This window comes from Typopeltis vanoorti, chromosome 17 (genome assembly GCF_054136105.1).
Source record: "Typopeltis vanoorti isolate ZY-2024b chromosome 17, IOZ_Tvanoo_1.0, whole genome shotgun sequence".
Taxonomy (NCBI): Eukaryota; Metazoa; Arthropoda; class Arachnida; order Uropygi; family Thelyphonidae; genus Typopeltis; species Typopeltis vanoorti.
This window is the reverse complement of record NC_143565.1, coordinates 49,625,657-49,639,669: the sequence shown is the minus strand read 5'-3', so window position 1 is coordinate 49,639,669 and position 14,013 is coordinate 49,625,657. Positions and strand designations below refer to the sequence as shown.

Here is a 14,013-nt window from a genome sequence, read left to right as displayed (position 1 = left end):
AATACTAGTGGTGGTGCTCATCGGTAGATGGCGTTGGCATAGTTAATGGATTGAGTGGTGGAGACAGAGTTGTACAGCAGGTGCCCTCCCTCGATGAGTCTTTGAACTCCCTGGAGGTGTCAAATAATAATAATAAAAAAATAAATTATAAAATAATAATGAAATTATATGGTAACTTCACTATTATTTTTGGGTTATACATATACATAAAATTAGTTATTATTTTTTATCAGCTGCTGCGAGATTTAGTGTGGCCTCTGCCAAGCTGGAGTTTTGTTTTGTATTTTTATTTATTTTTTATATAGTCCAGAATAAATCCTGCTCTCGAGACCAAACATGGAACTTTTTTCAAGCCACTTCAGACTTCCAATAAGCAGAGAAGGAATTCACCAGGTGATGAAATTCATCTCCAACTGGAGATGATCAAAAAACATCTGTAACCATGGCAGGATTCAAACCCACCTGTTGGTTGGAGAGCAGGTATTATTAATCACATGGCCAACCAGGCTAGCCAATTTGCAATATGCTCATTTTTATTTTCTTGGATTGCCTTGACACACATTTGCAGAAGATATGGACAGTGTGCTGGAGTTCTGAGTGAAACTGGAATTGATGGCTTTGGTTCCTGCAAAAATTATTCCTCTAGCTCAATATCAGTAAGCATTTAGATTGGGGATGTGGAAACACAACAATCTGATTATGGGACAGAAAAGTATAAATTAGGTCATTCCACCTGGTACTATTATAATGTCAAAGGACATAAAACTAAGTGGCTGAAGGAAGTGCATTCCATAAAAAAAATAAAATAATAAATAAAAATAAAAATAAAAAAATTGCTGGGACAAGATTTACCATGTAGAGAGCTTATAACTATGATATATTTGGAGGCTGATATGATGTGTAACCTTTGGTTGAAAAAGATCCTAGTTCAATTCTCATTGCTAGTTCAATTCACATATCCTCAGCCTTCCCAGGTTGAGGATAGTTTAATGGATCCAGTACGATCTATGGATTGTTTGAGTAGGACTGAAAGATGTGATATATCAGGAATGTATATTTAGGAGTCAAAAATCTGAAACAGAGGGATAACCTGAATGATGTGCATTAGAAGCATTATCCCGCTTCCCATAATGAACAATTCAAAGAATAATGATCTCACTGTTTGGGTGGTGCAGGTCATTTGATTGCAGCAATATAAGAAACTGGAGATCAATTGACACTACAAATGAATGCAATAAATGGAGCAAAGTAATTTGTATGTCAGTCAATCAAAAAAGCTTCTATGCTGGATGTTGGAATGCATGCACAGAGCATACTTTAAACAGTAAAGGTGGACTGGCTGTTGTGGCTGCAAGTTTAAGTTCCATGAGGGATAAGAGATACCTTATCTGGATGTCTGCAAAAGATGGTGTAAGTGTTTAATTTCATTTAAACCACAAACATTGATAAAGAGGAAAGTGGTTTTTTTTTTTATGTTTTTAAGTTGTTTCTGATATATGTTTCTGGTTTGATTTTTGTTCTTTTTTGCTGGATTTTTAGAGGGGTTTTTGTGGTATTTTTTTTTGTATTTTTTTATAATCTATATTATTACTGTGCTTATGTTTTTCATGGTATTGGAAAACAGAAAGCAGGGTATCAGGCAGTACAGTGTACATAAGACATTCTTAAAATTTCTTTTCTAAACAATTGAAGATCACATTAACACATTACTGTATTATTACCGAGTAAAGAAATATAAAAAATTAAATGAAAGAACACTGGTTAATTTTTTCACATGGAATGCAATTCAGGTGGTTTTCTTTTTTTTTTTTTACAATCTATATTATTACTGTGCTTATGTTTTTCATGGTGCTATAAAACAGAATGCAGGGTATCATATGCAGTACAGTATGTGTGTGTGTGTGTGTGTGTGAGCTTGCAAATATGTCTCCCACATAGAGAGTAGTCTCCTACGTGTGTATGAAGTTTCCCCCTCGTACACACACATTATTATTATTATGTAACACCTCCAAGGACCCCTCCACTACCGTTTAATACCATCAACACACCTAATGCCATCTACCACTAGTATATATTGTCTGTGAATTGTGTGTTCTCACGGTCAACTGCCTCTGTTCTCATTTGCCTGTATGCAGGGAAAAAACCCAGCTACCTCCCAACTCACCTTCAATTGAAAAAAAAGCCAATCTTTATAGATTCCTTTTGATGAGAATCAAACTCAGTTCTTTTCCAATTGAAGGGCACGATATACCATCATATCATTCTTTCAGGTGAGCCATGAAGGAGCTTGTTGGAAGTTTTTCCACTCGGTTATGCTATAAATTAACGATACCAAGAAGCAACCCTTCCCATAATGCATAGCCTTAAACATGTCTGCAAGGATATGTGCTTTGCATTATTGGATACTAAGGCAAGTGATGTGAAGTCATCAGCTTCTATATGAGTTGCCACTTCTGGCACAAACTTTGTTTGCTACACTTGGATAAAGGATTAAACCAAATATATAATTTCTTGGTATCTTTAATTTATGGAGGAGCTTACACCACATACCACTACACTCAGACTATCACCAAGTAGCAATAGAATTATGTGCCAAGTGATCATGGAGCCTCCTGATGCCTGTCAGCTTCGATCCTATGTGCTTTTTGACAGGATGTTTTACTACTCTATCCTTGAATGGAGGTGGTTCTGGGTTTCCACAGTATTGTTAGCAATAGTACATATGTTTTGATCATTATCCCAGTAGTCACCCACTCAGTGTCCTGTAAAGATGTTGAAAATATATGCAAATAAAAAAGCTCAAAACAACATTTCCATTACAAGTACACTCATGGACTTTAGTATGTGCTGTAACACAGCTACCAAATAACTATAGCATATTAACAGATTTCCATCTCTATCTTGAGATATATGCAACTTCTTGTAAATAACAACAAATCATATATGGCTTTTAAACAGCTATTGTACGGAGAGCACAGCATAAAACTGGCTAAGATTTATAATCCTCCTAAACCAATCTAACTATAAATACAATAGGTTAGGAGGAAATAGCTGAACATTAATGACCGAAGAGATCGTCTTCGACTCTGCTTCATGCAACTTGTATTCTTTTAATTTCTTAGCCAACATGCTAGTTAGCATAAGGCTACAATTTAACTGAGTATAAACAAAAAATGTACTTACCGGCTTCCATTACTATACAGCCTGGCTTCAGATCAAGCTGCAATAAGACGAAACTAATGTCTGTATTATATAAAATTTGGGTTCTGTGTGGCAACACTATTGTCCATAATTCTGTACTTGGATATAATATATATACCCAACCTCGTGTACAATCAACAATGCTACCGTATCTCTTTCCTACGATATCATTATGCCGTAATGCTCCATATTTTGTTTGAAAAACTTGTCCGCTAGTCACAATAATGTCATATATATGATTTACATCTAAATAAATTATAACCGTATCTCCAAATGCTACAGTTTCTTTTGGCTTTATGAAGCTCATTTCGTTCACGTCTTGTTTTCTCTAAGTGCCCCAATAAACAAGAGAAGTCAATTAATATTAATTATAACGTAATTAAGCTCATCCCAGCATCACAACACTCATGGCTGACACACGTGCTTACGGCAATCACAACACGCACAAAAGACCCTCTGGTGATCCAATATAAAGTGCTACATGAAAAAAAAATAATAATAATAAATAAATATAATTATAAATAATGAAAAATTCCTTTGAAATAGTAATTTTAGGGTGTAGTTATTATTATTATTACGTGACATCCGAGAACTCCAAAGACTCATCGAGGGAGGGAGGGAGGGAGGGCACCCACCCCACGGCTCTCCGCTTCCACCACTCAATACATCATCTACAGCGAACAACAACTACCATCATCATTTGATGGTAGTTGTGGTTCTACCATCATTTGATGGTAGTAGGCCTTTGACAGGATTCCACATGGAATTCTAATCAGTAAATTGCAGCATATGGGAATGGACATAGGGTTGGTGAGATGGATAGGAGGGTGGTTTACGGAGAGATATCAGAGAGTGGTTTACTCGGGATTAGAGTCCACAAGACGGCCTGTGACTAGTGGTGTGCCACAAGGATCTGTTCTTGGACCACTGCTGTTTAATTTGTTCATAAATGATATAGGAAATGATCTGAGAGGAACAGTACATTTGTTTGCGGATGATGCGAAGTTGGGTAGGGCAATAGTGAATGCAGATGACGTCAAAATTTTGCAGGATGATTTGGATAGATTGGAGGTCTGGGCTAAGGAGAATGGATGTCAGTTTAATGTGGCAAAATGTAAGGTTATGCATTTTGGGATGAAAAGATTGGCGGCAGTTTACTGCATTGGTGGAACCCTGCTCCAGGAAATTGATGAGGCACGAGATTTAGGAGTGTTGGTGGATAAGGAATTGAAATTTAGGGGACACATTGCAAAAGTGACCAAAATAGCTCATCAAATCACTTGGTTGCTGAAGAATACGTTGACAAGCAGAGACAAGCAGGTTATTGTTCCTCTCTATCGAGCCTTGATAAGACCCCATCTAGACTACTGTGCTCAGATTTGGTCACCTAGGTTTCTTCTTGATGGGGAGGAGGTGGAGAGGATCCAGAGGCGAGTGACCAAGATGATAGCAGGTCTGTGGAATGAACCGTATGAGAACAGGTTGAGGATTTGTGGGTTGCAAAAATTGGTTGATAGGCGGAGGAGGGGAGATATGATTGAGACATTCAAATTACTGAAGGGTTTCTATAAAATTAATTCAGAAGATATTTTTGAGAACAGGGCTGGTTGTGGGAGGACTAGGGGACATCCATGGAAACTGGGCAAAAGTGTGGTTAGTAAAGGTGTTAGAGCTGGGTTCTTTACTTTTAGAGTAGTGAATGAGTGGAATGCGCTCCCTGAGTCTGTAGTGGATGCTGTGACAGTGAATGAGTTTAAGGCGAGGTATGATAGATACTGTATGAATGTCAGATAGTTGTGATGAATATGATTTGGGCCTCCCTCGATGAGTCTAATGACTCCCTGGAGTTGCCCGTAATAATAGTAATAATAATAGTAATTTACACCATCGCCATCTACTGGCAATCACCGCTAGTATTTTCACAGACAATCACAAACATCCCTGCCCACAGGGGGATAATACGGAAAATTATAATGGAAAAATAACTTTGGTAAATGCAAAACGCCACCAGAGGAAGTGGTTTCATTTATCATCCAATTTACCATCAGTATCACCTGATACTGATGAAAAAATAGTTCTACTTCCTAAATATATTGTAAAATTTCGAAGTAAACAGACCAATGGAATATGAGCGTCATCCCAAGATGAATCCTGGGAATCAGAAGTGTTGTCGTGATGATGATGATGCTAATAATAATAATGATAATAATAATAATCCGTTAACGCCTTTGATTCCCTTACAGGGAGTAGGCGAGTCCGTTTTAGCTCTATCTAACTTTTTGGATGAGGGGGCAGTTCAATTTCTACCAGAAGCCAATTAGAGATAGTTGGCCCAAGACAACCACAAAGAAAGACCACAAACAATATCCGGCATCCAGTGAATAAAGGTAGTTGATAAGTGCCGCCATCTAGTGGTTCCTAATTCTAACACTATGTATTAATTGTCTGAGATAGTGCGGGTCTGTTAGTCCAGAGTCTCCAAAAAGTTAGATAGGGCGAAAACGGACTCGCCTACCCCATACATGAGAATCAAAGTCATTAGCAGTTTTTACTATTATTATTATTATTTATAATTATAAATAATTACACTAATTATAACCGACAGCTCTATTGAGTCCCAGGAATCATTGCGGGATGATGCTCACATCCCATTGCTCTGTTTACTTCGAGATTTTACAATATCTTTAAGATGTGTGTAATTTTTAAAAAAGTAATAAAAATTAATAAATTAAAATAAAAAAAATATATAAAAATTATAAACACTCAATGCTTGGAGATAGGCATACAATCTGTTTGATTAAGGACAGGGCTTCACTTGATTTTAAAAAAATAGATGATCAATTTTTAAATCTATTGCAATGCATCGTCGTTGATTGATTTCAGTGAACTCTGTGTCTGTTGTCGATGTCATAAGAAGCAAAGCCTCACTATTCTGAAATTCCATAAATATTATATAATCGTGATGTTCTAGGATTTTGATCTCAGTAGAACGCCCAGTCTGTACATAGTAACAAAGTCAACAGGAATAGGGTATTTGATAAACACGGGGCATGGTTAAATACGCTAACGCCTTTTACTCTCTTCAGGGAGTAAACCAGACGGTTTTTTAGTCTATCTAACTTTTGAAGACTGAGGAGGCAGTCTAAGCTTCCCCAGTAGCTAGTAAGAGATAGCTAGCCCAAGAATATCACTAATTATAAATGATATCAGATAAAGAGAGGCACATAGGAACTCGTCGAGATTAGAGACAGGTCCTTAATGACTAGATGACCAGCTTTCTTCGTGGTCCCTAACTCAGTATATTATTTGTCTGAAATAGTGGGGCTTGTACGGTTTATTTTCTTCAGTTCACGGGACGAAAACCCAAGTTTCCCACAGATCTTATTTTTAATAATTTTTATTGTTGTAATATGGTCTGGCAACCGTGTTCAAGAGCCTAAGCATGAAACATTTTTAAACTACTTCAATTCCTTAATAAGCAGGGTGGTAGTTTCACACTGGTCAATTAAATTTATCTATCACCTAAATAAAAATCACACAGATCCATTCCCACGGCAGAATTTGAACAAGCTGCCTATTGGATGGAGAACAGATACATTAACGACTCAGCTAACCAGGCTAGCGAAATTTCAGAAAGTTGAGAAGAAAGGTTTTAGTATTATTATTTTAATTTTTTGCTTCTGTTGAGTAATGCACTGCTTCGTAATAAGGTTATGGAGCTTGTTGGTGTGTTCATCATATATTTCATCGGCAATTACGCCATTGTCTAGACGCTAGGCGTTAATCCCTTTGAGTGTTCTTTCCATTTCATCAATTTTGTAAGAGAAATTCACAATTTTACCACCATGCTTATTAAGGAAAAATGAAATATATAGTTGGTTGAGGTCGGCGACAAGTATAAGAGCTGATTCATCGATTTTATAATTAGCATGTGGCTACTGACAACAGAAACCATGAAACTTGTTTTTGTTTCCCTGACTTTGAGTCTGCAGTGACAGCACTAAATATGATGATCAATTTGATTAATGGTTGATTATCTCTATGCGGTAGCGATAACAGAAGTGTCTCGACGTCTGTGGGCCTTGGCGCCATCTTTGGTGCTTGCATGCAGACGCTTGCTTGCAGTTGATATAAAAACAGAAAATAACTCTTTGGGATCGTTTAAGAATGTTTAGGATTTATCTTCAGATCTTTTACCCTTAAGAAGTTTTATTGTACTTTTATTTCATGTTTGGAGAGAAGGGGAAAAAAATATATTTTTTTTTTTTTGACTTGATGGCCAGATCTTGTGTCAGCGTATCAGTACACATCTCTCTCTCTCTGTATTATTAGTTTAATAGCAACTATGAGGATAGAAAAGTAGAAAAGCCAGCTTACTAATTAAAAGCAAAGAACCTATATATATATATATATATATATTTTTTTTTTTTTTTTCCCTCAATAAAAGTAGAATTATATCAACTTTAACCTAATAGTATATAGTAAAACATTTTTCATTTTCTTTTGAATTGATAACTCGGGATGTACACTTTATCCGAAACACCGTAATAATAATAAAAAAAAAAATAGAGACGGTATTGGATAACGAAACAGTAAAAATTCTCTAGGACTTTTGAATACATACTGATCGGCATTTGGAACACAATAGATCTGACATCATAATTATCGAACATCGACACGCTTGAATTATTGATATCCAGTACCCAGTGATAACAACATTAACAACAAAGAACTGGAAAAAATTACTGAATATCGAGATCTGGCAATCGAAGTTGGGAGGCTGTGGCTTAAACACACTAAAGTTATTCCAATAGTTATCGGTGCACTTGGCGCAATTTCAAAGAAGCTGTCCAACTATTTACAGCAATTAAACATTAACGAAGTGACCCTACATGATCTACAAAAAACAGCATTACTTGGGACACTCCATATTTTACGGTGCTACCTGACAGACTATTCTTAGATTCTTGGGTAGAATCTGAATTGTTCTGTATTATCAGTCAGATTGTTGTTTAAATAATATCTTGTTTTGACTGGGTATCAATTATGCGAATAAATAATAATAATAATAAAAATAATATATCGACAACACTTAAAAAGCAAAGGTTTGTACTTTTGTTAACCAAATTATTTATTTCGAATAAACACTTTACTTAAGTACTTTGTTGGATATTATGATATTTTTTTATTTGCTACTGCTAGAAAAAGATTACATGATGTAAGTGCTTTTTAAATTTGCTGGAAATAACAAATGTAAAAAAAAAACAAAAAAAAAACGACAACACTTAAAAAGCAAAGGTTTGTACTTTTGTTAACTACACTATTTATTTCGAATAAATACTTTGCTTAAATGTTTTGTTGTGTATTATTATTTTTTTTTTATTTGCTACTGCTAGAAAAAGATTACAAGGTTTAAGTATTTGTTAGATTTCCTGGAAATAACAAATATATTATATTCGTAAATAATTAATTAACGAAGCAATGAAAATTTCACAAATACATGTCATCAACATAAAACCAATTGTAACCGAATATTTTACATGGATCTTTTTGTTGTTTTTTACCATACTAAATAGTAGTAGACTCCATAGGACTGTAATGCAATATAGAAACATTATTTTATCATTAAGAAAATTAATAGCCATTAATCGGTGAGATTTTGCCTGAAACCAGTATCACATTTTAAAACGTAATTTAAAGTCAAAGTACATACGACATTCTTAAAATTACTTTTCTCAACAACTGAAGCTAACATTTTAAAAGTGTTATTGATTATTAACTCATTACTGTGTTATTACCGAATAAAGATATATAAAAATTAATTGAAAAAAGATTGGTTAATTTCTTCACATAAAATGTAAAGCAATTGAAGTGTAATATTTATCAGCATGGTTTTAAGCAGCTTAGCAACAACTGCAATGTTCACTTAGTCAGTTGAACTTTGTGTGTCATTTAATCCCTAATTCCCAGAGGTGGACTTGGTGAGCTTTCAAAAACCTTTCAAAAATTGCCCCCAGGTATAGCCTCTAGTCTTGGAAACTAATTCAGGCCATTTTAAGCTTAGTTCATTACAATCACGAGGGTATTCCTCACTAGTCTTTTGATTCTGTTCTATTCTCAGTTGTGCTATGTGTCTTTTTTTAAGAAATCTCTGTGCCTTGTCAATGGAATTGTTTCAGTTCTAGCGGCGACAATTTGGATACGATATGGAAAACCGTAAATTTTAATTTATAATTCATTTCAAAATTATTTAACATATTTTTATAGAAGACGATAAATTGTATTATTATTATGTGCTCTAACGTATTGTATTGCGTATGGATATCGTATTATTATTATTTAAATTACTATCTAATCTGTAATTAGCATGTTATTTTCCTACCAGGTCTGGACAGCTTTTAACATTTACTAGAATTTTTGATTATTTATTTTTGTTTTCAATCAGACCATTTTTGGTGGACGTTTCTAGTTTATTATTATTATTATTATTATTATTATTATTATTATTATTATTATTATTATTATTATTATTATTATTACGAGCAACTCCAGGGAGTCGACAGACTTATCGAGGGAGGCCCTAACATCATGTCAAGAACAACTATTCGACATACACAGTATCTATCACACCTCGCATTGAACTCATTCACAGTCATGGCACCCACAACAGACTCTGGCAGCTTATTCCACTCATTCACCACTCTACAAGTAAAAAAACCTAGCTCTAGCACCCTTGCTGACCACCTTCTTTCCCAGCTTCCATTTATGGCCCCTAGTCCTCCCACCACCAGTATATATTTTATTAGTTTTTACTTTCTAGCGCCTTATTAAATTAAATCTACAATTTCACGAAGTTTGATAGTGATATATATATATATATATATATATATATATATATATATATATATATATATATATATATATATATATATATATATATATATTAAAAAAATATCCGCTGTTGATATACAATTTTGCTGCTGTCTAAACATACAGCTACAAGGCATTGTCTTAGTTCCTAGGCTGGTTATGACGACCTTGACTTCAAGTTTATGATGAGTGGAAGTGGTGGTCATACGCTGAACTCCAAAAAGTTTCTTACCTAATGACTTTAGCAGATATAAATAAGTAACCACTCCAGTGGCGCACCCAGAAGGGGGGGGAAGGGGCCCAGGCACCCCCCAAAGAAAAGGAAAAAACACTAGAAAAATTTCCAAAAATCTTTTCCTAATTAAAATTCATTTTTTTTATTTATGTTGTGTGCTACTTATGAATTAGCGATCATATAGCGCATATGACCTATAACTGCAGATGCTCAGTTATAGGTCATATGCGATGTGTAGTGTGTATTCGCAAAACGCCTACTCAACTCGCCCCCCCCTCCCCAAAGGTTAAATTCTGAGCCCTCGGCCCCCTCCAAGATTAAATCCTGAGTGCGCCACTGAACCACTCCACTAACGCATTTTCTTTCTTTCTTTTTTCTGATATCAGAGTTCGATTTCTACTACAAGTGATTTGAAATAATTCCATCAGCGGAAATTACTTTGGACCGATTCGAACAATACAAGGAGGTGGGTTTCGAACTCACAGCTGTTTTGAGACGCTATCCGCAAGACTATCTAGCCGGCACCTAGCAATCTCTACGAAAATTTGGCCAGTCACCTCAAATAGCAATCTAATGATATACCCCATATTGTATATATCATTGTATTAGACAATACATGATGTCTATATCAACGTTTCACAAACGATGGTCTGATAAAACTGTGTAGGTATATAATACTTATATACTATTAAAGGTTCCAGTCGTAGTAGTTTGGGTTAGGAAATACTCGTTTGTAGTCCATAATCTAAAAAATGGCTTTTGCTAATCTAACAAATTTAGTCGTTATGCAAGAATACTTGTGGAAACCCGCCTTTTTACGATAATTTCCTTACTTGTTTTAATTGTTGTCACATACTAAATTGACACCAGCACCTGTAGTTGTTTTACAACCCAATTTCTTTAAACTACACTTCCCAATTCATAGATGAAAATTCAAGACATTTCCAATGGTGTGTTCCAGGAAACTGTTACAGAAAGAATATTCTGTAAATTCATAAAAAAACTCATCGAATTTTTTTTATTAATAATAATAGTAATAAATTGTTCAATATTGGTGGTTTATTGCTTTATTTTTTTCATTGAAAAAATCTATACAGATATACAATTTTGTGTATTCATATATATAATTTGTATATATAATTCCGTGCATCTTTTTAATTACTATTATTGCGAAACACCTCCAAGGATTCATCGTGGCAGGGCCCTCCACTCTGCTACGCACATCTCACTAACTCTCCTGCTTAATTCTCAAGCACAACGTCGTCTACCGCCCGAAAGAAAATAAAAGACGCAGGAATGATTTCTCTCTTGAATGTGCTATCTGCTTGCTGATATATATATACGAGTCCAAAATACATCAATTTCTGTTCAGAAATTGATCATCGCCTGCAAAGAGCATTCTGTCTTTATATTATCTAAAATCTTATTGGTCAGTTTTGCGGTCCATGAGATTCTCAATAGTCTTCTGCACATCCATAACTCAAATGAATCAATTCGCTTTCTATCTTTCTTCTTAATAATCCAGCTTTCACATCCATACATCACTACAGGAAATACCATTGCCTTGACAATTCTAACTTTCATAGACATCGTTCTTTCATAGTTTTTGTCAGGTTTTAACATCACTTTTTTTTCCATGACTATCCTTCTCTTAATTTCATCTTCACATTTACCATCATTTCTGATTCAGGACCCCAGTAAATCATAACTTTCAACGATTTCTTTTTTTTATCTCCCTCTGTTATAAATTCATTAAATTGCAGAAGCCATCACTTTTGTTTTGCTGATGTTTAAATTAATCCCGACTATGTGACTTTCCGTCTTAACCCATAGAACCAACTGTTCCAGATCTTCCTTAGTTTCTGCTGTGAGGGTGGGATCATCTGCATATCTTAAATGATTTATTTTCCTACCACCAACCTTAATTCCAGCTGAATCTTTGTCTAAATCAGCCCATTCTCATAACATATTCACTATAAATATTAAAAAGGTAGGGCTTTTTAATATTTATAGTGAAAGACTTTTTACTGAAACTTCTTGGTTGTCATACATTTCTCTTATCAAGAGAATTAGATGTTCAGGTACTCCCATTGATCTCATTACAATACACAGTCTGTTGTGATCCACGCAATTTAAAGCGTTCTTATAATTTATAAAACAAATGAATACTTCTGAAATGCTCTTGTTCTTTACATAATCCATCTCATATTTGTTATTTGATCTCTAGTTCCTCTACCTCTCCTAAAGCCTGCCTGTTCTTTTCTCAATCAATGCGATGATTCTATAATTATCACAATTTCTGGCATTTGATTTTGGGTGGGGGGGGTGAATATTGATGCTTTCCGATCTCTAGGTCAGTATGTTTTCTTCCAAACCTGTTGACAAATTTCAGTCAATATATTCACTACTTCATCCCCAGATGCTGTCGATAATTCCACTGACACTCCATTAGCTCCAAGAGCTTTTCCTTTCGGTATCTGTTTCATTGCTGATATCACTTCACTTTTCATTATCACGGGTTCTTCAACAAATTCTATCCTATAATATATTTTTTATCTTTCTTGTGTAAATCCTCTACAAACGGTTTTCATTCTTTTTTTTTTCATGGCTTCTTCCATCCAACATTTACCTGAATTACTTTTTACAACTCCTAATCTATAGATAAACTTCCCTGTAACATTATGTATTTTTCTGAACAGAAAAATACCCATAATACTGCTTTCTTCAATTTCCATGCACCTTTCGTTTAGATGTTTTTCTTTTTCTTCCTAGCCCGTCTTTGGAAATTTGCACTCAGTGGACTAACCCTTTCTTTGTTTCTCTGAAGTTTAATTTTTCTTCTTTCCTGTGATATTTGAATAGCTTCTTCTGACAACCATTTACAATCTTTCTTTCTTGTTGAACTCTCATGCTGTTCGAAGACTTCGCTTTTTTTGCTCTTTACTTTACAATATGAAAGTTTCACGAAGAATTATTGAAAACATTCTTAGACATTTATTTTCCTACACTATTATTCTTCCACTCTCCTCCCAAATCATTAAAACAAGAGCCAATGCTAACCACCACCTTATGCAGTCCATTTATAAACTATCCGAACCAACTGCACCTGCCTTTTCTTTCATTCTATGTAATTCTGTTCTTTGAAACAGTCTTTCCCACTTTACCTTCTTTAAAGATTTAACCCCAAACTGTTAGCAAATTGTGAACACATTCCTCCTTTCTTCAATATATATATATTGATTTTTGATTGTAAAATCCAATACATATAACCAAATAAGTCCCTTTCCCCAGGTCGGTGCTAAAATGAACAGTTAATTTAATTTCATTTTTATAACTAAATGGAAAAAGTAATTTATTACACATTACGTATTCTTTTCATCTTTGTTCTCTATCTCTGTTATGTAGTAATAAAAAGACAGGATATCATATTTTAAAGAAAGTTTATTCATCGTAATTGCATTGCGAGTAAGATGCATTTATGATTATACATAAAAGTTAAAAGCCGGTCACAGTCTTGTTTGTATAACTGAACATAAAATTTATCAAGCCCATGACTTTCCAAATTTCTTTGAATTTCGTAATTCGAGGATAAATTGGTTAGCCCAATGCCTATAAGTATTCTTTTGTCTGTAAATTGCATGTGTTCTACTGGACGGTTTTCTTGGTTGCGGGACGAAAAACAGGAGTTTCCGGGAGGAAAAATCCTA

General features: G+C 34.7%; 1 protein-coding gene across 2 annotated transcripts in view; it reads right to left on the bottom strand.

Annotated features, from left to right (window-relative positions):
• Positions 1 to 3,603, bottom strand: part of Trmt61 (tRNA methyltransferase 61) — a 31,485-nt gene extending 27,882 nt beyond the window's left edge. For both annotated transcript variants that reach the window (XR_016549649.1, XM_090406898.1), the window contains exon 1: positions 3,184 to 3,603. Coding sequence is in view for 1 of the 2 variants with exons in the window: in XM_090406898.1 (XP_090263024.1) it covers positions 3,184 to 3,508 (325 nt within the window). In the remaining variant the exon portion in view is untranslated. The remainder of the gene's footprint in view (positions 1 to 3,183) is intronic.
• Positions 3,604 to 14,013: the final 10,410 nt, after the last annotated feature.